The following is a 26,183-nucleotide window of genomic DNA, read 5'->3' as shown; positions in this document are numbered from 1 at the left end:
TATTAAAAATCTGATGATTAACTCAGTCACAAGTAAATTCACTTTTATATGGTGGATTTTTGAAAAGGGAATGGAGAGATAAGGGAACTAGCATTTACTGAATATGAACTACCTACCATGGTGTTAACTGCTTGCTTTACAATGCTCTATATTATTAGAGACCTCCCACCGTCTTTTGAGGTGGGTTATCTACATTTCCATTTTAAACAGGAGGAAGCCAAGGCTTAGAAAGCTTAAGTAACTTGACCAAGGAACTACGGCTAGTAAGTGGTGGGCTGGAGTTTGAATACTGAGCTCTGTAACTACAAAACCACCACACTGTGGGCCTCACACGGGAATCCTTAGGACAGTTGAAGCAACATCACGGTCGCTTCAGGCCATGTGTCTGAAATGAACACTTTTATTTTATCATTCTATTTTTAAAGTAATGCCCAACTCAGGGTGTGAAATCATGACCCTGAGATCAAGAGTCTCATGCTCTAGGGACTGAGCCAGCCAGGCGCCCCTGAACACTGTTTTAAATTAAATTAAATTTTCTTTTCAAGCTTTCAAACCTAAACCCCTCATTCTCTCTGTTGTATTTTTTAAATTAAGTTTACAAAGTGACTGCTTTGTTATTGTTTTCTATAGAAGTCAAATTTCCTGTCAATACTTTTCCATTATAAACTTGGACACATGACAAAGTATATGGAAATCAATAGCAGTAATTTGGGCATTCATCAGTTTCCCTCTAGAATTAGTTCTTTGATTATACTTCTTTTAATGGATAAATCATTGTGATCATATGAAAGAAAATTTTTAAGAAAATAAAAAAAGATTACCCCAAATCTCATATCCTAATACAACTACTTCCATTCTAATTCATACCCATATGTGTGTGTGTGTGTGTGTATTTCAATTGTAAGTCCTTAATAAATGTAGGCTATTATAACTCCAGATGTTATATATATATATATATATATTTTTTTTTTCTTCACTCAACCTTACTTAGAATCATTTACCCATGTTTCTATGTAGTTTTCCTAATGGTCCCATTTAATAGCTGTCTAATAGTTTATCAAATTTCAGTCTATTTTTAAGGCCTTTAAAAAATGTTTTTAATGTTTATTTTTGAGAGAGAGAGAGAACATGAGCAGGGGAGGGGCAGAGAGAGAGGGAGATGCAGAATTGAAGAGGCTCCAGACTCTGAGCTATCAGCACAGAGCCCTACGTGAGGCTCGAATTCACAAACCGTGAGATCATGACCTGAGCCACCCAGGCACCCCAATTTTAAGGCCTTTAGAAATGAAGTTCAGGGATTACTAACAAGATATATTCTCTCTCTCTTTAATTCATTATTTAAGCAATCTGCTTAACCATGACTTTCACTTTTTTTGTTGTATCCATTTAATGTATTATGACCTCAAGAAGACAAGGGGTAAAAAAGAAAAAAAAAGAAAAGAGGACAGGGAAATATTTTTGTAGTCAGCAGGACATTTTCGTTTTGGTCTTAGAGGGTTTTGGTCAAAATCAGGTTTGCAATATTGGTATCACAGGAGAATGGCCATGAGTTTAACTGGTGTATGTTTCTTCTTAAGTCCTTAGTGTCCTGATCCATTCCCCTGCTGACTGAAGCCCTCAGCGGTAGCTTCTGAAAACCTATTTAGGCTTCCATGAGTCAGTTAACTCTTCAAGGCTTTGCTTTGTGGAACAGGTACTTCTTGGTAACTGCTTCTTATTCTTTCAGTGCCTGCTATCTCTGGCAGCAAGCCAAGTAATGAAGACCACCATTTGGTTGCTGGGTTTTGGTTTGTGTGTGAGTGCGTGCATGCAATCTTAATTGTATCTTCCTGCAATCCCCTTTTCTTCAGCTTAAAGGTCGTCAGAGCCATCAGGAGAGAGACATAAATGTGATCAAAGTTAGAGTTTTTTCCAGCCTATACTGCAGGGTCCTGATGATCTCTAAGGTTTCTACTTGGAAAGGGGAGCTACTTTGACCATATGACGGTCACCAGATGTCTATGAGGCCTGTCGAGGGGATGGGTCTCTCTAGTTATGCTTCTAGATCTGAAGACGAATTTTCTCTTGGTTTTAAGTAGGAGTTTAGACAGAGGAGAAGAAGACAAAATGTTGGATATGTTCATGCAAAGAGCTTCGTCAAAATAGAAGAAATATTAAGAAATTGCAAATAAATGATAAAATCTTTCCTTTTATTTTTTTTATCTTTTTATTTTTTTCATCTTTTTATTTTTTTCTTTTATCTTTTAAAAAAATATTTATTTATTCTTGAGAGAGAGAGTACAAGTGGGGAAAGGGCAGAGAGAGAGGGGGACAGAGGATCCAAAGAGGGTTTTGCACTAATAACAGCGAGCCCAATGTGGGGCTTGAAGTCATGAACCACGAAATCAGGACCAGAGCCAAAGTCGGACGGTCAACTGACTGAGCCACCCGGGTTCCCTTAATGTTTCCTTTTATCTTAAAACAAGCAGAATTCTTTCTGGATTGATTCATGCTAAACACTTCAGCCAGATGGAACTTCAGTAGGCTGTTGATATTTATGGATTTAGCATTCAAGGTTGATCTTCCTTGAGTAAAAGGAAGTCATATATAATTTTGCTGAGATCCAAGTTGCATCCTGTGCACTTGGATATGGACACGAAGAAACAAATTATTTAGTTGGTATGTAACCTTGCTGATGGTCCATCTCTCACATTACATAATGGCTTTGTAGTTACGTACTCAGTATTATGTATGAATTTTGTGGGTGAAAATGTATAATATAGTGGTATATGACTCTTTGGGGATTCTCAAAGTTTTTGGATATATCCTTCAAAACTGTCAAAGTCTATCATTTTACAATTATACTATTATTTCCTGGCTCTGTGCCTTTGGTTTTTTACTCCTCTAGTCTGCCTATCTTTCCCCATGGCCAACTATTAAAATTATGCCTAACAGGGGCGCCTGGGTGACTCAGTTGGTTAAGCATCCAACTTTGGCTCAGGTCATAATCTTGTGGTCTGTGGGTTCAAGCCTTGCATTGGGTTCTGTGCTGACATCTCAGAGCCTGGAGTCTGCTTTGGATTCTGTATCTCCCTCTCTCTCTGCCCTTCCCCCACTCGCGCTCTGTCTCTCTCTCTCTCAAAAATAAATGTTTAAAAAATTAAAAAAATAAAATTATATCTAACAAATGTATAGCCCATCTCAGTGAAGTATTTCCTGATTATTTTCCATTAATATAATCTCTCCCTTCTTTGGTCTTCTTAGAATTTTATTTGTACCTTTTCTTGGTACAAATAAAATTTGTATTTTTTAAATTTTATATGACCTTGGATAATAATGACCTGTGTACTTCATTATATTTATGCCTCTGAGACTATATCATTTTCAGGGTACATCTGAGTCTTATTAATCTGAGAAGCCCCCCGCCCCCAGCAACTGCTCTATTTCCATAAAGCTCAGCACATTGTCCTCCTCATGACAGGGGCCAATAGATATTTGTTGGGTTGAATTGGGGTAAAGGCTGTTGTAGACTTTCTGTTATAGCAAAGGAAATAGACATCTTATGGATGATAGTTTTTTGCTAGATGTTGCCAGTACTTTTGATAGTGACTTAATAAATAAAACCAGATTGCTATGTTCTTTTGATAACCTAACCTGGGGAAATATGTGAGCTCAACAGCTGCTGTAATATTAATGTTTAATATCCTTTTCATCTTCTAATTTGACAGTTTTCTACCTGGTCCTGTTTTCCCTTTCTCATATCTAATTGTTATTCATGCCTCCTTTTTATTCCCTTTCTCATTACATCATGTTGAATTCTCAGAAAAATAGAACACATGTTTTAAGGATCCAAGTCCAAAATGAAGAGTTGACTTAAATAGACTTTCTCCTATTCAATTTACCAATTTAGCATCTATATCTTAGTGCAAATTCTCTAGATTATAAAGCCTGGGGTCAAGATTAAAGTGCTGATTCTTGTGTTTATGTGTGGGAGGGGTAGGTATAAGCTCAGGAGAGTAAAAATGAAGGAGAAAGTCAAACAGTTCAGTGTGATGTGTTACCATGATGGCACTACTTTTGACAAGCCATGATGAGAAACAGCAGGTGACTTCAGTAGATTCCTTGAGCCACAGAGCTTCTCTGCCATGGCCATAGGGAGCGATCCCAACCTTGATGTAGTCTGCAGAAGGGGAAAATGAGAAAAATGATCTGTCTACCTCACTTCCATCTCTAATGAGAGATTCGTCAAGCTTTCCCTAAAAGAAGGTAACTCTCTTGTACTTTTATGCAACTTCTATGGTGCATTACCTGGTCCATTGACACCAGCTACAGAAGCAAGATTTCATGCTCTGTGGTATGACATTTCATCTTGTCTGAGAGTGAGGAGAAACCAGTGCAGATGAGAGGTTGTGCAGGTCATGCAGTTCTGGGGCTTCTATTCTGACTCCAGGGAACCCAGCAGAGGCAGCAGCAGCCCAGCAGGTGAGAGGTGCCTTTGGGAAGAAGGAAGCAGACGAGGGGAGTAAAGTTGTGTGCCATACATAGCCCACTTCTTCCTTCTTCCATCTCTTAAAATGAGTCATTGTTTGTGGTTTCGTTTTCAGTCTTCTTGTGTTCTCATGCTCTACAATTAACTGTTTTCTACACACTAGTAATCACCAAGTTGATATTTATAGCCCAGATCTTTCTGCTCCAGATCCATGTATATGATGACTTACCTGTCAATACGTGGGTGTTCCACTCAGGACCTGAGGATGTCAGGAGTTCTTCCTTTATCCTCTCCTCCAACTCCTACCAAACCCGCTTTTCTTCCTGTAGCCCTGTCTTGATAAATGTGACCAAACCAAGAACCTAGCAGTTCTCCCAAATTCCTTTCTTCACTTCAGATTTCATACCCAAGGAGCTAATATTGATCTTTTTTTTAAACACCTCTCAGAACCAGACCTCTTCTCTGTTTTCACTACTGTTGTTTTATTTGAGAACTGTAATTGCTTCCTAAATATCCTCTCTGCCTTTGACCTTGCCTATTTTCAATCCATTTTCCAAACTAAACCTGCAGTTATAATTTTAAAAGGCAAATCACCATGACCAAACAGGGCTTAATCCATGGATATAAGAAAAGTTCAGTGGTAAAAGTTACCTATTTATATAATTTATGAAATCAATGTAAAATAGATTATGTATTGATCAATGATTTCTAGGAGAAAAATCATATGATCATCTTAACACAATGCTAAAAAGTTTGATAAAAATCAACATAAATTTTTGGTTTAAGAAAATCTTAATTAACATGTTAATATGTTAAGGAATATTGCTCTCAAACCAACAGCATATTATACCTAGCAATAAAACATTACAAGCATTTCCATTAAAGGTAATAATTTGACTGTCATTACCATTATTTAAGATTATTCTGAAGTGTCAATCGATGCAATAATGAGAAAAAGAGGTGAGGGAGGTATAAATACTTGATAGGAACAGACAAAATTATCATTATTTGAAGATTGTATGGTTCCTTGAAAAACTGTTAAAATGAACAAGAGAGTTCAGAAAATTCGGCAATTATTATTATTTTTTAATTTAATTTTTTATTTTTAAAAATTTACATCCAAATTAGTTAGCGTATAGTGCAACAATGATTTCAGGAGTAGATTCCTTAATGCCCCTTACCCTATTAGCCCATCCCCCTCCCACAACCCCTCCAGTAACCCTCAGTTTGTTCTCCACATTTATGAGTCTCTTCTGTTTTGTCCCCCCCCCCAACCGTTTTTATATTATTTTTGTTTCCTTTCCCTTATGTTCATCTGTTTTGTCTCTTAAAATCCTCATAGGAGTGAAGTCATATGATTTTTGTCTTTCTCTAATTTCACTTGGCATAATACCTTCCAGTTCCATCCACATAGTTGCAAATGGTAAGATTTCATTCTTTTTGATTGCCGAGTAATAATCTTTACTTTACATCTTCTTTATCCATTTATCCATCGATGGACATGGACATTTGGGCTCTTTCCATACTTTGGCTATTGTTGATAGTGCTGCTATAAACATGGGGGTGTATGTGTCCCTTTGAAACAGCACACCTGTATCCCGTGGATAAATGCCTAGTAGTGCAATTGTGCTGGGTTGTAGGGTAGTTCTATTTTTAATTTTTGGGGGAACCTCCATACTGTTTTCCAGAGTACCTGCACCAGCTTGCAAGAAAATTCGGCAATTATGACAGAAATATTTAAAAACTAATACATATATCAGCAATAATTAGTTAAGAAAAACAATGGAATGAAGAACCCATATATCATGGTAATAAAAAAATCAAAGCACCTAGTAATAAACTTAATTATAAATATGCATATCTATAAAACTTTACCATGAATCTAAAAGGAGATTTGAATAAAAGGAGAGACATTATACTGTGTTGGAAGATTTAATATTGTAAAGATATTAATTTTCTTCAGGCTAAGCCTATTATTAACAAAATCCCAATGAAAATAACTTTTTTTTTAATGTGAAAGAAATCTATTTAAAAATTTATTTTGAAAAATGTTTGCACTAGTTTTCGGTGAGTCAGAATGCTCTACTGCCTTTTCCTTAAGAAAAGATTGAAGTCCTCCCCTGGTCTGCACCCTTCCTCCCCTGGGGGTCCTAGCTTGTGTTTGCATGACTCCTCAGCTCCCAGGATCATGCGTTGAGAGGGACACACTAGCTATAAACCTCGGGGTAACTCTCCAGTCATGATGCAGACTTTAGAATGTCCTGTTTAAGATACAAAGTAAATGTTTTGAACGAAAACAAAAGAGAGAGAGAAAAAAAAAAGGGAAAAGTAAGAAAGTCAAGCCCATCTTTAGGAAAATAATGCCAAAAAAGTCTTTTCCTACCAGATATTAAGGTGAACCAGCCAGATACAATAATTAAAACATCACTAGCTAAAAAGCACACTTCAGAAATGCATCCAAATACATGTAAGGATTTAGTACATTAAAAAGCCTGTGCCTCCTATCGGTGGGGGGTGTTAAGATAACTGTATCATTATGAAAACAAATCCAAATTCACAGTACATTAAGAAAAATTCCAGAAGAATTAAAAATTGTAATTTAAGAAGGAGAAAGTACAGGTGAATGTCAACAAAACTTCAGAGTAAGGAATGACTTTCTAAACATGAGACTAAAAGCAGAGCTCATAAAGGATGATAGATGTGGTTGTATAAAAATGTGAGTCTTTTACAGCAAAATTCACCATAAACTAAATTAAAAGACAGATGGTATAGGAAATATCCTTTTAAAAAAAAAATTTACATCCAAGTTAGTTAGCATATAGTGCAACAATGATTTCAGGAGTAGATTCCTTAATGCCCCTTACCATTTAGCCCATCCCCCCCAACAACCCCTCTAGTAACCCTCTGTTTGTTCTTCATATTTAAGAGTCTCTTATGTTTTTGTCTCCCTCCCTGTTTTTTATATTATTTTTGCTTCACTTCCCTTATGTTCCTCTGTTTTGTATCTTAAATTCCTCATAGGAGTGAAGTCATATGATATTTGTCTTTTTCCAACTGACTAATTTCACTTACCATAATACCCTCTAGGTCCATCCACATAGTTGCAAATGGCAAGATTTCATTCTTTTTGATTGCAGACTAATACTCCATTGTGTGTGTGTGTGTGTGTGTGTGTGTGTGTGTGTGTGTGTGTGTGTATACCACATCTTCTTTATCCATTCATCCATTGGTGGACATTTGGGCTCTTCCATACTTTGGCTATTGTTGATAGTGGTGCTATAAACATTGGGGTGCATGTGCCCTTTCGAAACAGCATACCTGTATCCCTTGGATAAATGCCTAGTAGTGCAATTGCTGGGTGGTAGGGTAGTTCTATTTTTAGTTTTTTGAGGAACCTCCATACTGTTTTCCAGAGTGGTTGCACCAGTTTGCATTCCTACCAGCTGTGCAAAAGTGATCATCTCTCTCTACATCCTCGCCAACATCTGTTGTTGCCTCAGTTGTTAATGTTAGCCATTCTGACAGGTGTGAGGTAGTATCTCATTGTGGTTTTGATTTGTATTTCCCCGATGATGGGTGATGTGGAGCATTTTTTCATGTGTCGGTTGGCCATCTGGATGTTTTCTTTGGAGAAGTGTCTATTCATGTCATTTGCCCATTTCTTCACTGGATTCTTTGTTTTTTGGGTGTTGAGTTTGATAAGTGCTTTATAGATTTTGGATACTAACCCTTTATCAGATATGTCGTTTGCAAATATCTTCTCCCATTCCGTCGGTTTCCTTTTAGTTTTGCTGATTGTTTCCTTTGCTGTGCCAAAGTTTTTATTTTGACGAGGTCCCAATAGTTCATTTTTGCTTTTGTTTCCCTTGCCTTTGGAGGCATGTTGAGTAAGAGTTGCTGCGGCCGAGGTCAAAAGGTTTTTCCTGCTTTCTCCTCTAGGATTTTGATGGCTTCTTGTCTTACATTTAGGTCTTTCATCCATTTTAAGTTTATTTTTGTGTATGGTGTAAGAAAGTGGTCCAGGTTCATTTTTCTGCATGTCGCTGTCCAGTTTTCCCAGCACCACTTGCTGAAGAGACTGTCTTTATTCCATTGGATATTCTTTCCTGCTTTGTCAAAGATTAGTTGGCAATACGTTTGTGGGTTCATTTCTGGGTTCTCTATTCTGTTCCATTGATCTGAGTATCTGTTTTTGTGCCATATAGGAAATATCCTTAACCAAAGGTTCAGATCCTTAACGTTCAAAGAACCTCCAACTCAATAAGTGAAAAATGAAACTGTATAATTGACCACAAAAGGTATTTTACACAAGAAAAATAAATCTCAAATGGCTAATAAACTAAAAAAGTTCAACTCTACTATTAGTCAAAGAAATGAAAATTAAAACCACACACAAATAAATAAGGATAAATATATGCACTGTTAACAAGGGTTAATAGATTCAAGCACTTTCAAACATTACTGGGTTCATCAACTCATACAGTCCTTGTAGAGGATATATAAAATCCATAAGGCAATGCTACTACTAGGAATGTATAACAAATAAATAATTAAGGGTACATATCCATGTATATAATAAGGATATATATGCCCTTAATAATCTTTAATATATAACAGGGCGCTGTCTATAATAATAAAGCATTGGAAACAACTTAAGTGTCCAAAAATAAGGAATGTATGCAGCCATTTGAAACAATATAGAAGAATAGGAACAATAACACCAAAAAAACCTAAGGAAAGATACTTAAGATAAGAAAGTGATAATGGAAATGCAGCCAGTAGGGGGAAAGTATTAGCTGGACAACCTGGCACTAGAGTTCTGATAGGGAGGGACTGTTTTGACTTAGCAGAATAACTTAGGAGCTCTTTGCAGTTTGGAGCAAAGCCAAAAGAGCCTTGAATTCCCTTGTGCAAAAGGGAAAGGGAATTGGAAATGAGTGCTTGGGAGTCTACATCTAGAGGAGATTGAAAAAGGTAGGAAGGGAGGGAAGCTGGCAGCTGGTCCTGTCATAGTGCCACATGGAGGGATGGCCTATGATAAGAATGACTAAGGGACTCAGAACTCCTCTCTGAAACTCAGTTTCAAGTTGTTCCCCAAGTTGTGCTTCAATACAAGCTATCCTCTGTTTGCCCCCAAATCTTTTAAAAATATTTGCTAATATACCACCTTGTTTAGGCCATATTTGGAGGAAAGAAGGGATTGGAGAAGTGTAGAATGGACAATGTGCCCAAGAGGTGAAATAAGGGGCAAAGATCAAGGCAGAAAATCAGTGCTAGAGGTTGTCAAAGGGAGCACACCCCCACCTCCATCTGTAACCTCCCCAGAACTCTCAGAGATATGGAAGGGAGTTGAGTTCCATGTCATTCATAGGATAGGGGTTTGAGCAGAATTCTTTTACATCTCAAAAGTTGGGGAGGGGAAACTCCAGAAGGTTAGAGGACCCTGTAAAGTACATGGAAGATTGGGGTGGGAAAATTCACACACACTCACACATGCAAAAACTGCTGAGAAGGATACACAGCCTACAAAATGATGCTGAGATTATCAGCAATATTTATTTTCTTCTTTTAGTCATCTGTATTCTGATTCTTCTGTAATGAATCCATATTACTTGTGTAATTTTTAGAAATAAAAATGTACTGAGGTAGAGAACTGATTGGTGGTAGCCAGGGCTGGGGAGAGGGGGCAATGGGGAGTGCCTGCTTAATGGCTATGGGTTTCCTGTTGGGTAATGAAAGAGTTTTAGATCTAACAGAAGTAGGGGTTGTATGACACTGTGAATGTGCCAAATGCCACTGAGTTGTTCACTTTAAAAAGATTAATTTTATGTGACGTGAATTTGACTTAAATAGAGAAAAAAGAAAAAAACATCTATAGAGGCAAAAATATACAATATGAATCAGACTCTGTCACTCTTCTGCTTAAAATCCTTCAGGGATATCCTAACTCTTTAACATGGCAGACAAGGCTCTTCCTGCCCTGGCCTTGCCCCTGCTCCACCACAGCCACCTTTCCCCATCAACCTTACTCTCTAGCCATGCAAAACTGTGTGCACTTCTCTGAAGGAACCTATTCTTTCCTGCCTCCATGCCTTTGTATGGATTTTCTTTTCCTGGAATGCCCTTCCCTTAGTTACTTTCCACTCATCCTTCAAAACTCAACATCTCCTTTGAGAAGATTTCCCTGATTCCATAGTCAGGGGGTGCCTCCTCCCTGTAACCCAAGAATCTTTGGGACATTGCCCAATTTTTTTTCAGTTTATTTATTTATTTTGTGGGGGGGAGGGAGGGACAGAGAGAGGGGGAGAAAAAGAGAGAATCCCAAGCAGGCTCCACACTGTCAGCACAGAGCTTGACTCCAGGCTTGAACTCACAAACTGTGAGATCATGACCTGAGCCAAAATCAAGAGTCAGATGCTTAACCAACTGAGCCATCCCGGGGCCCCATGGGCCATTTCCCAATTTCATCGGTGTAGGGGACTGTGAACCCTTGAAGGACAGGGCCTGAGACTTTCCTCTCTTTAGCCTCAGAACCTGGCACAGGACAGAAGCCATGATAAATGTGAAATGAATAAGAATAGACTTAGTCATTGAAAGTGACCCTAGGCATGAAATTGAAAATGATCTAGAGATGTTTAACTGGCTTACTGTGACATTTGTCACAGAAGAATGGGAGATCTTTTCTTTTTCTTCTTACTTTTTATGAATTATTTAGGAATTGAAGCATAGATCAAAATTCCAAATAAAATGTCAATATAAATAGCAAAATGGTCCCAGATGGGGCTTAGATGTTTGCAGAATGCCGGTGGTCTCAGGAAAATAAAACTTAATTGTTCAAAAAAGCTCAAATAAAATACAATAGAAACTTAATTACTTTCACAAAATACAAAAACAAGAAAAACTCATGATGGGTAGTAGAGAAAAGATTTTTTTTGATACCTTGCTCCAAAACTAAGACATAGGATTGCTATCTTAGGATTTTTGTTAAAAAATAACCTAAGTCTTACAGGATTTTAAGTGACTCTAAACCCCTAATGAAATAATGGGTCTAGGCAAAAACCATCAATGGGTGCTAATTTTATTAGGTGGAAGGTTGATGTGGAATTTCATAATGTATGTGTCAGGCTGACACCGCTGAACCCCTGTTCAACCTTAGCATTATTGAAAGTGGGACAGCCAGACACTAACTGCCTCCTAATAAAATGCAGTAGGAAGTATGCATCACCACTTTAGAAAAAATCTTGCCCAAAGGATCAAAACTGATTTAATGTCTTGAATCACCAGTTTGTGAGAAATATAAAGGATAGAGAAGCCTGTTAAATGACACCATAAAGATCTAAGAAATCAAATCAAGAAGATGGGAAATTCCACAAGACAAAGGACTCCATTTCTTCAATAAATGAGTCATAGTAAGCAAAAGAAGAGGGAAACCATAGATTCAAGGAGATAAAGATTCAACTGATATAAATTTGAATAACCACAAGAAGATATTTTTGAGACAATCTGGGAAAATTTACATTGATTGGGTATTGATAGTATTTTATAAAATAATTTTTTGTTGTTTATTTTTGAGATAGCATGAGCAGGGGAAGGGCAGGGAGAGAGAAAGAGAGGGACAGAGGATCCAAAGCAGGCTCTGCACTGGCAATAACAAGCCCAATGTGGGGCTTCAACCCCAGAACCGTGAGGTCATCACTTGAGCTGAAGTCGATCGCTCAACTGACTAAGCCACCCAGATGCCCTGGCTATTGATAATATTAAGGAATGATTGTTAACTTTATGTGTGATAATGATATTTATCACATCATCATGTTTTTAAAAACTTTCTTATTTTTAGAGATTGAAGTATTTATGGTGAGATGATATGATGTCTTGAATTGGCATTAAAAAGATTCCTAAAAAATATATGTTGGGGGTAGATGAAACCATGACACAGAATATTAATAATTGTTGCTTCTGGATGATAATGAGCACATGGATTCATTATACTATCCTTCCCTCTTTTGTGTATTAAAGAATAAACTTAACATTCAGCATCCATGTGGCACTGTTAATAAGCCCATCTACTGAGTCAGGACTATGTCATACTAAATGGCATTGTTGGACCAAAGGGAATGTCTTGGACCTTGAAGTAAAAAAAACCCTGGGTTCAAATCCTAGCTCTGCTACTTACTAGCCCTGTCACCTTGAGCAAATTATTCACTTCTCAGAATTTGCTTGCTCATCTGTAAAGGGGGATAATATTACCTACTTCAGAAAGTTGGAGGAGCAAGTAAGATGATATATAAAGTGTCTAGCACTTGCCCAGCTCAGAATAAACACTCTGTAAGTGTTAACTACCTTGTATTAATCCAGCTATTTATTTCCTTTCTTGTTTTCTGAAACATAAATTTAAATAATTCCAAAGTTGATGAAGTGAAAAGTGAAATCCCCCCCAATTTCACTCTCCAGAGGAAGGAACTACCATTGACAGTTTGTTGCTGGTTTCTCTCCAGACTTTTTCTTTATATCTGTAAATATATAAAAGTACATTCATCCCTATACATATGGTGTGGGTTATTTTTAAACAAAAATGAAATCATGTATTACATATTGTTCTGCAATTTACTTTTTCCACATTGCAATATTCAGCGTGTCTTTTTGTCAGTTCATGTGGCTCTGTACATGTGATTCAGTAAGTAATGCCGTTCATATGCATTTGCTCCCAGGTGTGAGCATTCCTGTGAACTAGAATCCTACAGCAGAATTGTTAGGTCAAGGGCACGTGTAGTGTATCTATCTTCATAGTACCCAAAATGGTTCTACTGCCCCTCCACAAGTTATTGACTTACTTTCATATTAAGACCTATTGTCTATACATTTTTAAGTTGCATGCTGGGAGGTACTGCCCTTACTGGTACCACTTATTTCTCAACAGGCACTGAAAATGTTTCAGACGATAAATGTGTTGGATTAGCAAAAATCAGCCTCATGGAAAATAGCCGGGCTCCATTCTGCTATTTGTTCCCGTTAGAGGATAATGTGCTGCATGCTGTTTTCAAGGCTGAATGTAGCGGTGGATTGGATAAAATAAATGGGAGTCCTAGTTTTCTTTGTGAAAAGCCAGTGAAGATTATGTGAGGCAGGATCCTGAAAGAAAGCAGGGAATAAAAGCTCCTCTCAAAAGAGGTCCCAGCGGATGGCAGCTGTGAAAAGGTGGATGAGTAAAGAAAGAGGAAGTAAATCCTGCCTCAGTTCCCTGGGAAGTTCAAGATCTCACTTTTCCCTTCCGTTGTTCTAGTGACTTAGAGAGGACAATTCCAGAGAAAGATGGTTTTGAGAAGAAAAGAAATCCAAATGGAATTCAATTTGGTCTTACTTATGTAAGAGCACCTGTCATGTGGTGTACAATAGTCCCAGGCAGAACTCCCAAGAAAGACCACTTTGTAAACCACCCTGCTGCTGTGGGGAGGTCAACAATTGTCCTTTGTCCGTGCAGCCCTCCCATCACCCCACTATGGAATTGCTGGTCCAAACTGCTGCAGTAAGGTTTGGGCGAGGAGAAATTATTCCATTGTCTTTTAGAAATTAGATCAATAAGAGTGATGTCATTCATGATTTCCTTGGGTTCTGGCTGTTCCTGGTGTAGGAAATCATGTGCTGCCCCTTTGCTGCATATATTTCTCTAGATCCACAGGCAATATGGGCACATAGAAAATGACCCCATGTCAAGTGAGAATTTAAAGTTCCAAAAATCTTAACTTTTTTTTTTAGGTGAAGTAAAATCAACATTTAGTATAGTGATTTCTAAAATAATACATGTAAAAACAAATAAGTAAATGTCTTAGTCTCTTTTGCACCTGGGGATAGTTTTTTAATCTAGGTTATTAATTCAATAAAACATGGATTTGTATTTGACCTTTAAAACATTTTTTCTCTTTGATTTCTTTTTTAGCCCTGGATCAAATTCTTCTGCCGATCCATAGACAGGCGACCACAACAAATAACCAGTTTGCAAGTGAGTTTTAACATAGATATCTCCTTGATTTTTCTTTGACAGTTACCTTTAATTATTTCAGTAAATATTTAATGTCCCAGGTATACCGTCCTAGGTGCTAAGGATAAAGCAGAAGAAAACAACAAAAATTCTTGCCCTTGAGGGTTTACATGCTAGTGGGGGAAGTTTCATTCATTCATTTACTCATTTGTTGAACAAGTGTTTATTGATATTTTTTTTAGTGTTTACTTTTATTTATTTTTTGAGACAGAGCAAGTGTGTATGCAAGTGGGAGAAGGGCAGAGAGAGAGAGATGGAGAGAGAGAATCCCAACCTGGCTCCACACTCAGTGCAGAGCCCAATATGAGGCTCAATCTCACAACCGTGAGATCATGACCTGAGCTGAAATCAAGAGTCAGATGCTTAATTGACTGAGCCACCCAGGCGCCCCACATTTATTGATCCTCTAATATGACTAAAGCCTTAGGCCACACATTGTGCCTAAACAGGATTTTATCTCTGCCCTCAGAATACAGTGGGAAAAATAAGACATGTGTCCATTTTTCCCTGCTGCTCCCCATATACAAAGAGTACGGAAGAGTGGTTCAAAGGTGGTTTCTCAGAGGTGACAAGTAAGATGATACTGGAAGAACAAACTGATGAGGGGAAAAGACAGTCCAGGTGATGAGTAGTGATGAGACAGAGTGGGCCACAAGGCCCAGGACAGCTGAGGAGGTCAATGAATGCTGTTTAATGAATGACTGAAACTCCTCCAGGGGAACGTGAACTCTGAGAGGCAAGAGTTCTGGGAACTGCAAGTCCTTTCCTGTGGCTGGAATTTAAAGTGTGTAGGGATGACGGGCAGGAGATAGGGCTTGGGGAAAGAGGCAGGATCTGGATGTGAGGTAGGCCTGGCTAAGGAGCTTTGTTCTGAGGACAATTAGAAAATTCATGGGGGGGTGCCTGGGTGGCTCAGTTGGTTATGTGTCCAACTTCGGCTCAGGTCAAGATCTCGTGGTCCGTGGATTCAAGCCCCACATTGGGCTCTGTGCTGACAGCTCAAAGCCTGGAGCCTGCTTCAGATTCTGTGTCTCTCTCTTTCTTTGCCTCTCCCCCACTTGTGATCTGTCTCTCTCTCTCTCTCTCTCTCTCTCAAAAATAAATAAATGTTTTTTAAAAAACTTAAAGAAAAAAAGAAAATTCATGGATCATTTTAAATAGCATTATGACATGGTCTGGTTGTGTTTTATTCTTTTCTTAAGAAAAGTGTATTTTTAAAGCTTTATTTTTAAACAGTATTTTAAAAAATGATATATGTCTATTTTAGATGAACCTTTAGGGACTTTTTTGTGAGCAATGATTTCATTATACTATTTCTGTAACTGGTACATTGCACATCTCTTTCTGCATCACAGTGGAAGAACCTTTCTCTCTCATTGGATTTGACACACAGAAGGCTCTCAGTAAAGATTTGCTGTTGTGAAATTCCACTCATGCTGGCAAGGGGCAGCTGGCTTAGATGAGGCCATGATCTGCCCCAAATATGCCACCCTGAGACACTGAAGCTTCACCACCTATCTGGGAATATTTAACAATTCCTTACTGCCACGTCATTGCCACTATATATATATTTTTTATCTCTTTCTAACATTTTTACCATGGGAAAATTCAAATATTAATGTATAGGAAAGTAGAAAGGATAATATAATACACCCTCATGTTCCCATCACCCAACATCAACAATTAACAACTCATAGCAGCCCATCTCATCTCATTTATATCCTTATCTCTCCCTGACCACTGCATTATTTTGAAGTAAATCCCAGACATCATATCTTTTCATGTGTCTCTAAAAGATAAGAACTTCTTTAGAAACATATCCACAATTATTACAACTAACAAAATAATTATTCTTTGTTGTCATCAAATATACAGTATTCAAATTCCAATTGTCTCTCTTTTATTTAAATTGGCTTATTGAATCATGATCTGCACAAGGTCCACGTTTGTATGGAGTGGTGTTTCCTAAGCCTCTTTCAATCAACAGGTTCCCCTCTTTCCTTCCTTCCTTCCTTCCTTCCTTCCTTCCTTCCTTCCTTCCTTCACCTTGCTAGCTGTTTATTTAACCTTAGGCTAAGTTGAAAACAACACTTTAAGGGTGCCATTTTCCTTCCTGCTCCCTTCATTGGTTTTTTTTTAACCCCTGACAATTTTTGAGATAAAGAATTGTATCCCATTATTGCAAAATATTCTTTGAATTCGCAAAGTATATCTAATGTTGCCTGGTTGTTTCTAGCCTGCCAGCTTTATTCAAGTGCCAAGTGCATACTGATCATGCCATATACACAAGTGAATTCTAGAAAATATAATGTTGAACATATTTTTAGAAAGGGAAAATGTTATCTAAACAGAAAAACAGTGGAGGATATCACAAAGAAAAATATCAATAGTGGGGTGCCTGGGTGGCTTAGTTGGTTAAACTTCCAACTCTTGGTCATGATCTCGTGGTTTATAAGATCAAGCCCCACGTTGTGCTCTGTGCTGACAGTGTGGGGTCTGCTTGGGATTCTCTGTCTCCTGTCTCCTTCTCTCTCTGATCCTCCCCTGCTTGCTCGCTCTCTTTCTCTAAATAAAAAAATAAACACTTTAGGGGGCGCCTGGGTGGCGCAGTCGGTTAAGCGTCCGACTTCAGCCAGGTCACAATCTCGCGGTCTGTGAGTTCGAGCCCCGCGTCAGGCTCTGGGCTGATGGCTCAGAGCCTGGAGCCTGTTTCCGATTCTGTGTCTCCCTCTCTCTCTGACCCTCCCCCGTTCATGCTCTGTCTCTCTCTGTCCCAAAAATAAATAAACGTTGAAAAAAAAAATTAAAAAAAAAAATAAACACTTTAAAAAGAAAAATATCAATAGAATTAAATATATGCTAAATTAGAATTTTTTGGCCAACAAACACAAAATGGAAGGACAAATGATGAGCTGAGGGGATAGTTGCCCTCTATGAGAGATATCAAGTTTGTAGCCTTAAACCATGTGATTGGGTCCAAATGGGTCCACTTACAAGATTACCCCAAATCCTGATTCTCTAGATCCCATCTTCCAGATTATCTGAAAGTTATGTTTTTCCACCCCCCCTCAGGATCCCCTGCCCCAATTATTCACTTAGAGGTGAGGGTGAGATTCTTACATTTAGTGCCTTTGTTCTATCTGTTGGTCTCACCATCCTGCTGCCCTATGGACCCCAGGAGCTATGCTGGGCCTCTGCTGACCTCATCTCTACCACCTGTTCCTTCCCTCCAGCAATCAGGAAAACACCCTCTACTTCTTATGACTGCTGATTTTCAAAGGAGTTTCCTGCAGAAGAGCTGCAGGGCCCATAATGACCCAGTTCTTTTCATTATGCCATAGTCCCTTCTCCCAGAACTCACAAGCACGGTTGAAGTCAGAGGATGATCAGGCCCCTGTGGTACCTAAAACGTACCTAGCCTGACTCCCAGCATCTGCTGCATAAAGTATTTCCTGGCTACAAGGAAGGAAGCGGATGCTGACAGATTAAGCAAAAAAGGAGTCTGTTCAAAGAAAATTGGGCCCCTCGTAAAATTGTTGCAAAGACTGGAGGAAACAATCTTCGAAGAAAATCACCCAAAACCATGCAGCTCAACTGGCCTAATGAGAAAACTAAGGATGTTGCCCCATCACCACTCAGCAACTACCTGCTGCCAGGAGCTCAGTTTGACTGTCACCACTGCTGCCAAAGGCATCTAGCTTCTTCTGCATCAGGAACTCAACCTTACAGACCATCCTGTCCCCCCAACCACATGGCTCTGCTGCCACCCTCACCAGCAAGAGGAGTGCATTATTCATCTTTTCCCCCTCCAAGCCCCCTTCCCCACCAGAATCCCACACAAGTGCATCTGACTGGAGGAGCGCAAGTCACATTCCTGTGTTCTTGCTGCAAAAGAGCAGGAGAGGGAAGGAAGATTCTGTCTTCTAACTTGGTGGAACTTAAAAGGGAAAATCCTGCTAACATCAGAAAGGTATTCAAAATCAAAAGGTATTTGCTTGGTACCCAAAGACCAGGACAGATGTCCACCAGAATGAATGACTTAGGCTGGGTATGATGGGGTGGTTTCTCTGAGATAGAGTGGTCTTACATTTACTGATTAAAATATGGACTGGGTTAAATATGAAATGACATGCAAGGTTATTCATGGAGGCATTATTTGTAATAACAAAAGATTGGAAACTATTCAAATGTCCAGTAATAGAGATTTGGTTGAATAAAAATCATGGTACATCAATACATGCATGGAAGATAATGCAGCTGAAAATAAAGGAGGAGGCATGATCTTTAGAATGTAAGTAAGTGAAAAAAACAAGTGGAGAATAATATGCATAATAGTTAATTTTTCTGTAAGAAAGGTTGGGGATATATATGTAGGAATATGGGAATATATATATGGCTCAGCCATAGAAATTATCATTTTTTCTGGTAAAATGGTTCATTATTGGCAATTTCATACAATTCAATATAATATAGGGTGGAGGAGACATGGGTGAATAAGAGATTCTGCAAATACATTATGTATTTCTTACATTGGAATCATATAGATGTGTTTTACACATTCAAAACATTAAATTTAAAATGAACTCGTACGATTTTAAGACAAACTGAAAACAGTGTACCTGTTTATCAAGTTAATGATGTAGCTGCATAGAGAAGACAATTATTTGAAATGATTTCAAGTGATACTACAATAGAGTATATTTGTTGTATGTACATTGTGGAATATATTTTAAGGGTAAAAAAATCTAATGCTTCATTCTACAGTTACATTGCTAGTAGTAGTCTTTGTGTTAGCATTTTGAAACTATTTTTTTTTTCAACGTTTATTTATTTTTTGGGACAGAGAGAGACAGAGCATGAACAGGGGAGGGGCAGAGAGAGAGGGAGACACAGAATCCGAAACAGGCTCCAGGCTCTGAGCCATCAGCCCAGAGCCTGACGCGGGGCTCGAACTCAGGACCGCGAGATCGTGACCTGGCTGAAGTCGGACGCTTAACCGACTGCGCCACCCAGGCGCCCCGAAACTATTTTTATATAGTATAGTATATAGCAATAAATTATGTTAATGTTATTAGGAACCAAGATTTACAGTGTAAGAGAAGTAAAATGTAAAATCAAAGCATTAATATAAATATTAATGTTAAATTTGAATTAGAAATGTAATATTAGGAATAATTAGAAATAACAGTAGAAATATTAAAAATTTGATATTAGAAATATGGTTTTTATTTTTTTCAAAAATATATCCTATTTCTGTGCTTTTCAGAAGGGCCTAGAAGGATTAAAAACCCATGGACAATGAACACCCTGTGGTGTCCAGATTGTGGTCCCTAAATAACCTTTCCCATTTAAAGGACCCGGGACTTCTTGGATGGCTGATTCCAAGTCTGGGACAGTGCATGTACAAGATGAGGCAGGAACACCTTGCTGAGCCAAAAACTGAAGTTATCAAAGATCGGTGGGTTATATGGAAAGAACTCAAGAGCCCACAAGAAGGGGCCCCAATTGACCAAAAATGGGATAATTTAAGAATCTAAAAAAGTAGTGGTTGAATTTTATGGGAATGCATAGAATATATAAAAGCCTACTGAGTTCGTGGGGGAGGAAGAGTGCCAAAACAGACAAATTAACAAACTCATTGGATGCCATTGGTGGTAACTAGGTCACAATTCTGACTTTGAAAAATGGCAACTTAAGGGAAAAGAGTAAGCATTATGCTGCCTTTCCAATTAAATCTACATTTCAGGGTGACCAAATAGCTCTCTGAGGGCTATCAATGAGGAAGAGTTCTTCTTTACAGACAATTCCCAGCCAATAAGTGCAGAAGGAATGATGGAATTAGAAAAACCATCACTTTGCAATCCTAATGATATAACTGATTAAGGCAAAGATCAATAATGGATGAAAGCATTGGATGAAAAGCTTATGGAGAACTTTACAATGGAGAGATCTGGTTGACATCACCTGAATCTGCTGATCAATCTTTAGCAAGAGTAGGACAGCCAGATAACATGCACTTCTTGAGATGTCCCTTATGGGAAAAAAAAAGAACGTGAATCCAATAGGGCTTTTAGAACTAACCTCTGCTTACGTGAAATAAAGGAGGTAGAGGCTCAGATTTAAGTGCTGCTGCGAGGACATGAATGGATAAACTCAAAATATGAGATGTTCTTTTTTTTTTTTTTTTTTTTTTTTTGAGAGAGAGACAGAGCATGAGCTGGGAGGGGCAGAGAGAGAGAGAGACACAGAAGCCAAAACAGGCTCCAGTCTCCAGGCTGCCAGCACAGAGCCTGATGCAGGGCTCAAACCCACGAACTGTGAGATAATGACCTGAGCCAAAGCCAGATACTTAGCTGACTGAGCCACCGAGGTGCCACCAGAATATGAGATTCCATAAAACAACTGAACATCAAGTCAATGGCATGAAGAAAAAAATGGTGGGGCAAAGTGGGGAGAGACTATTCTAAATTTTAAGACACTCGAACATAACCATCAAATGCAATGTGTGTACTTCATCTGGATCCTGAGTCTAAAAAAACCAACAATAACGAGGATATTTCTTCAGTATCAGAGAACTGTGTAAATGGTCTAAGAATTAGATGATATCAAGGAATTGTTACTTTTGTTAGGTGTGTTACTGGCATCATGGTTATATAAGAAAATATTCGTATATTTTAGAGATGCAAAATGAAACATCGATAGACAAAATTACATGAGGTCTGGGATTTGCTTTAAATTTTTTTTAATGTTTTATTTAGTTTTGAGAGAGCGAGAGAGAGAATAAGTGGGAGGGGGCAGAGAGAGAGGGAGACACAGAATCTGCAAAGCAGGCTCCAGGCTCTGAGCTGTCAGCACACAGCCTGATGTGGGGCTCAAACTCATGAACCCGAGATCATGACCTGAGCCAAAGTTGGACGCTTAACTGACTGAGCCACACAGGCACCCCTAGGATTTGCTTTAAAAATGGTTCCACAGTAGGGAACCTGGCTGGCTCAGTTGGAAGAGCATGCAACCCTTGCTCTCAGGGCTGAGAGTTCAAACCACACATTGTGCATGGAGCCTACTTTATTTAAAAAAATTTCTTTTTAATTTATTTTGAGAGAGACAGAGAGAAGGTGTGCAGGGGAGGAGCAGAGAGAGAGAGGAAGAAAGAGAATCCCAAGCAAGCTCCGTGAGGTCAGGGTTCGAACCCACAAAACAGATCATGACCAGAGTCAGTCGCTCAACCAATGGAACCATCCAGGCCCCCATAGGGCTTAATTTAAATAAATAAAAAAAACAAACAAATAAAATGCTTCTGCAGAAAAAGGAGAAGGATAGACAAAGCAAGTGTTGTCAAATCCTAATAACTGCTGAATCTGAGTAATGGGTATATACTATTCTTTTTAATTTTTTTTTTTTTGAAATTTTCCATAGTGAAAAGATAATGGAGACAGGAAAATAGAAATCAATTCAGCCTGATCTTTGTATACCGATGGAGCACATACATGGAAAAAGTTATGGCAAAAGAGATGGACTTGCGGTCACTATCAGAGTGAAGGGGGAGTCACAAGCACCTGTGATGTCAGCGATCACGCCTTGAATGATGTGACCTTGGCAGGAGGACGGGCTGTTGGTGGGTTTAACAATTCTTTCTCACGTCTCCTTTTTCCTAACACCTGAGGTGGCATCTCAGCACATCCAAGTAGAGTACAGAGCAGTGTGCAATGTTCTTTTGCATCCAAAAAATGCTAATCACACGATATCTTTGCTAATTCACTGGGGAATAATTTTGGGTTCCATAAGTACATCTTAAGATTTAAATGGAACTGGGAAGAATTTAACAAGAATTTAACATGTTGATTCTGTACGGATTGCCCCTCATCCCACCTCTCCTGACACTTCCTCTGTGATCATCCTGTTTGAGTAAGGGTGCTGGGTGAGGGAAGAAGAAACATTTTTTTTAGAGGAAGGATTACAAAAATTGGGGATGCAACCACAGCCAAGTGTGTGACCCCTCTGCATTCCAGAATGTGGGGCAGGTGGATATCATCAATTGACCAGCCCTCTTGCCCACTGGACTTGGCTTCTTGCCACACTACTCCAGGCAGCACCATATGGATGAAGTCTTCCTACTTGAAACGTCTTCAGACTGAATTGTAAAGCATTTGCCTCGCTGCTTTTTAATTTCTACAGTGGAACAAACAAGAAGAAAAATATCTTGAATAGAAACTCAAGGAATTTGGATTAGATTAGATGTGAAGAACAGCCTCACGTGAGGAAGCTGAAATGTGGAATAATTACGGCACTTAGAAAGATTATGATACTTTTTCTAAAACATCTATTAAAACTGGACAGATTCTAATTGTCTGGGATGGTCCAGGAATGATGAAGTTGACAACATGTTGTCTTTTGGCCTGTGTCAGGGCATCTAGCATTTTTGCCTGCCCAGCATCTTTTTCCCATCCTCCTTCTAACAGAAAATTCTTTCCTTTAGAGGAATGTACTTTTGGGAAGGAGCTGCTGCTTCCCTTCTACATTTGGTTTTAACTGTGTCCGAAGCAAGATTCAGTCCTGGAGAATTTAAATGTGAGCAACAGGGGTGCCTGGCTGGTTTAGTGGGTAAAGTGTGTGACTCTTGATCTTGGGGTTGTAAGTTCAAGCCTTATGTTGGGTATAGAGATTACTTAAAAATATAATGTTAAAAAAATAGATAGATACATAGACAAATAAGTAAATAAGAACAACAATAAATTGCCTCCTCCTCCCCCTTCGTTTGGATTGTGCTAATGTCATTTCCAAGGAAAGAAAGTCTTGATTAGCATGGCATGTGAGATGCTTCATTCATTCCATTAACATTTATTAAGCTGTTGCAGTCTTTTTGACACCCTGGATATACAGAAAGGAAAGACAACCTTTATTTCAAGGTGTTCACAGTTAAAGAGACAGTTACGATACAGTAGTTATATAATAGATGACATAGTACTTAATAGTTCCAAGCACTATTTTAAACATTTTGCATATACTAACATTAAATTCTTACAACAACCCTTTGAGATAGGTTCTGTTACTTTTTTCATTTTTGGCACAGGGAAAGTGAGGCACAGAGAGGTTAAAGGAAATTGCCCACATTTACCCAGTTCAGGAGCTGAAGATCTGGGATTTAAACCAGGGTAGCCTGGGTTTTAACCACCACACTCTAGAGCTTTATTATCCCTAAGGATCAATGTTGGAATTATCCTGGAGAAAAATCAATAATAATGGCTACCATTCAGTAAGTGCTTCCTATGTACCCAGGTGCATTTCTGCCTTAACACATGCAGGCTTTTGAAAGATTTAATGCAGCAAAGATTAGGAGCCTCAGGGAACTGAGGCTCAGAGAGGTTAAGTGACTTGCAGAGATCACCCAGCGAAATGGCAAAGGGTGAATTTGGTCCGGTCATGTTCACTTACAAAGCCTTTGCTCTTTCTGTCACATTTCCCTCAAGGACCTTACCTTCCAGCTTTTCCACCAGAGGACGCTGTTCCGGGTCTGCACGTGGTCATCTTCTTGTAGCTTCACATGGTGAGGAGAGAGAGGAAGCAAGCCCTATCTTGTCTCTTCTTATCTCAGATGCTTATGACTGGCTGCCACTGACTGGGAAAGAGAATCTACACTGGGAATCCTCTAACATCAGAGAGTAGGTCATATTTTGCTCCCAACAGTACTCTTGTAATTTGCGTATATACCTTGCAACCTGACTCCTGAGAATATATCTGCTCAGTGGGTGAGAGATTAAGAAGCTCTGTGTAAGTGTTCCTTTGGGAAAATAAAAAGGATGTTATTTATTTATTATTGTGGCAGCCATTCAAATGTTGAAGGAGGAGAAACTTGCTTTTGTTCTGCTTTCTGCCTTCAGGCCAAACATGTGAATAAGGCTCTTGGATAAGGTATGTGTCAGGTGTCCTGAAGACCAAGTGCCTATTTCATTAGAAGACCAGGCATTGGAGGCGGTATTTTGGTGGGAGATTTTCTGTGATCCACAGTAGGCACTTTTGTCTAGTAATACCACCCCCAATATAGAAGAGGCTCTGATGCACCTTCATGGAACTAACTCGGGATTAACTTCCAGAAAATTTATCAGCTAAGGCACACTTGGGAACTCCTGCATGCAAAGTTTATGGGTGCTTACTAAGCACTTTAGGTAGATCAACTAATTAAGTCCTTACAACAACACCATTTACAAGTGAGAAAAATGTGGCACTAGAAAAGAAAGAACTGCCAATGGAGTTATAGATGTTTATCAGGAGGCAGTGATGGTTGCTAACAAACCCATTTCTTCTAGGCACATACGGTATCATTTAATTAAATAAAGTGTAAAGCTGTGAAATAGAAGTGTAGAAAGTTGAAATATTATTTCTATGAAAACTAGGTTGAATGTTTTGGGAAGACCTGAGAAAGGTGTTCCCTCCAAAAGTGCTATTGAATTAGGTATGAGCAAGACCACGCTCTTTCCTGTCTCCATGACTGTGCCTGTCACAGCTGATTAGAAGGTCTTTCTCACCTTTTCCTCCTCCGAATGCATCCTCCAGGATGACGTCTTCTTCTTCTTCTTCTTCTTCTTCTTCTTCTTCTTCTCCTTCTTTTTTGGTTTAAACAACAGAAATTTATTTTTCACAGTTCAGGAGACTGAGAAGTCCAAGACCAAGGTGCTGGCTGACTTTGCTCATAGTGAAGACCCTGTTCCTGGTCTGCACATGGTCGTCTTCTCCTTGTAGCTTCACATGGTGAGGAGAGAGAGGAAGCAAGCCCTCTCTTGTCTCTTCTTATAAAGACGCTCATCTTAAAGAAGATGTGGTATTACTCGGCAATCAAAAATAATGAAATCTTGCCTTTTGCAACTACATGGATGGAACTGGAGGGTATTATGCTAAGTGAAATTAGAGAAAGACAAATATCATATGACTTCACTCATATGAGGACTTTAAGAGACAAAAACAGATGAACGTAAGGGAAGGGAAGCAAAAATAATATAAAAACAGGGAGGGGGACAAAACAGAAGAGACCCATAAATATGGAGAACAAACTGAGGGTTACTGGAGGGGTTGTGGGAGGGGGGATGGGCTAAATGGGTAAGGGGCACTAAGGAATCTACTCCTGAAATCATTGTTGCACTATATGCTAACTAATTTGAACGTAAATTTAAAAAAAAATTTTTTTTTAATTAAAAAAAAAAGAAAGACGCTCATCTTATTGTGAGGGCTCCACCCTGACAACCTAATTACTTCCCAAAGCCTCCATCTCTAAATATCATCACATTGGTGATTAGGGGTTCAATGATTTTGGGGGTACATAAACCCAATAGCATAGGTCAAAATAAACTTGGCAACTGAAGTCAAGTCATTGCAAAGTCTTTATATAGTTATTGTCTCAGTCACCAGGTCACTTTTAACAGCTCTCTCCCCATGCCACACTAGGATAGTGAATTGACCATTTAGCCCTTTGATGACTGAAGAAATGTTGTAGTTCTTTACCTCCTCACTTTATTCTTCCTCTCACCACATCCATTGCTTCCTTTCACCCACATGCCACCCCTCTACCAAAACCCTTGATTCTGAAACCTCATATGGCATTTAAGTTTCACTCCAAAATGAAAATTCTCTAAAAAACTTCTTTGTATTCTGTCATTTGAGGTCCTGCCCTTTCTCACTGTCCTCCAA

At 38.8% G+C, this 26,183-nt stretch overlaps 1 protein-coding gene across 17 annotated transcripts in view; it reads left to right on the top strand.

The window, feature by feature from the left end:
• LOC147576775 (uncharacterized) overlaps nt 1-25,716 on the top strand; it is a 39,323-nt gene extending 13,607 nt beyond the window's left edge. For 3 of the 17 annotated variants that reach the window (XR_015241111.1, XR_015241107.1, XR_015241109.1), the window contains exons 2-5: nt 14,403-14,465; nt 22,981-23,072; nt 23,972-24,163; nt 25,144-25,716. Coding sequence is in view for 1 of the 17 variants with exons in the window: in XM_086678394.1 (XP_086534520.1) it covers nt 18,088-18,491; nt 23,972-24,048; nt 25,144-25,241 (579 nt within the window). In the remaining 16 variants the exon portion in view is untranslated. Of the gene's footprint in view, nt 1-1,726; nt 1,796-14,402; nt 14,466-15,859; nt 17,088-17,324; nt 18,492-19,770; nt 23,073-23,971; nt 24,164-25,143 lie in introns of those variants that run through there. The other 14 variants (XR_015241112.1, XR_015241106.1, XR_015241110.1 and 11 more) reach the window with 10 other exon arrangements.
• The last annotated feature ends 467 nt before the right edge of the window (nt 25,717-26,183 follow it).

Source organism: Puma concolor, chromosome D1 (assembly GCF_028749965.1).
Source record: "Puma concolor isolate L17-30 chromosome D1, mPumCon1.1.hap2, whole genome shotgun sequence".
NCBI lineage: Eukaryota > Metazoa > Chordata > Mammalia > Carnivora > Felidae > Puma > Puma concolor.
This window is presented reverse-complemented; position numbering and strand designations above follow the sequence as displayed.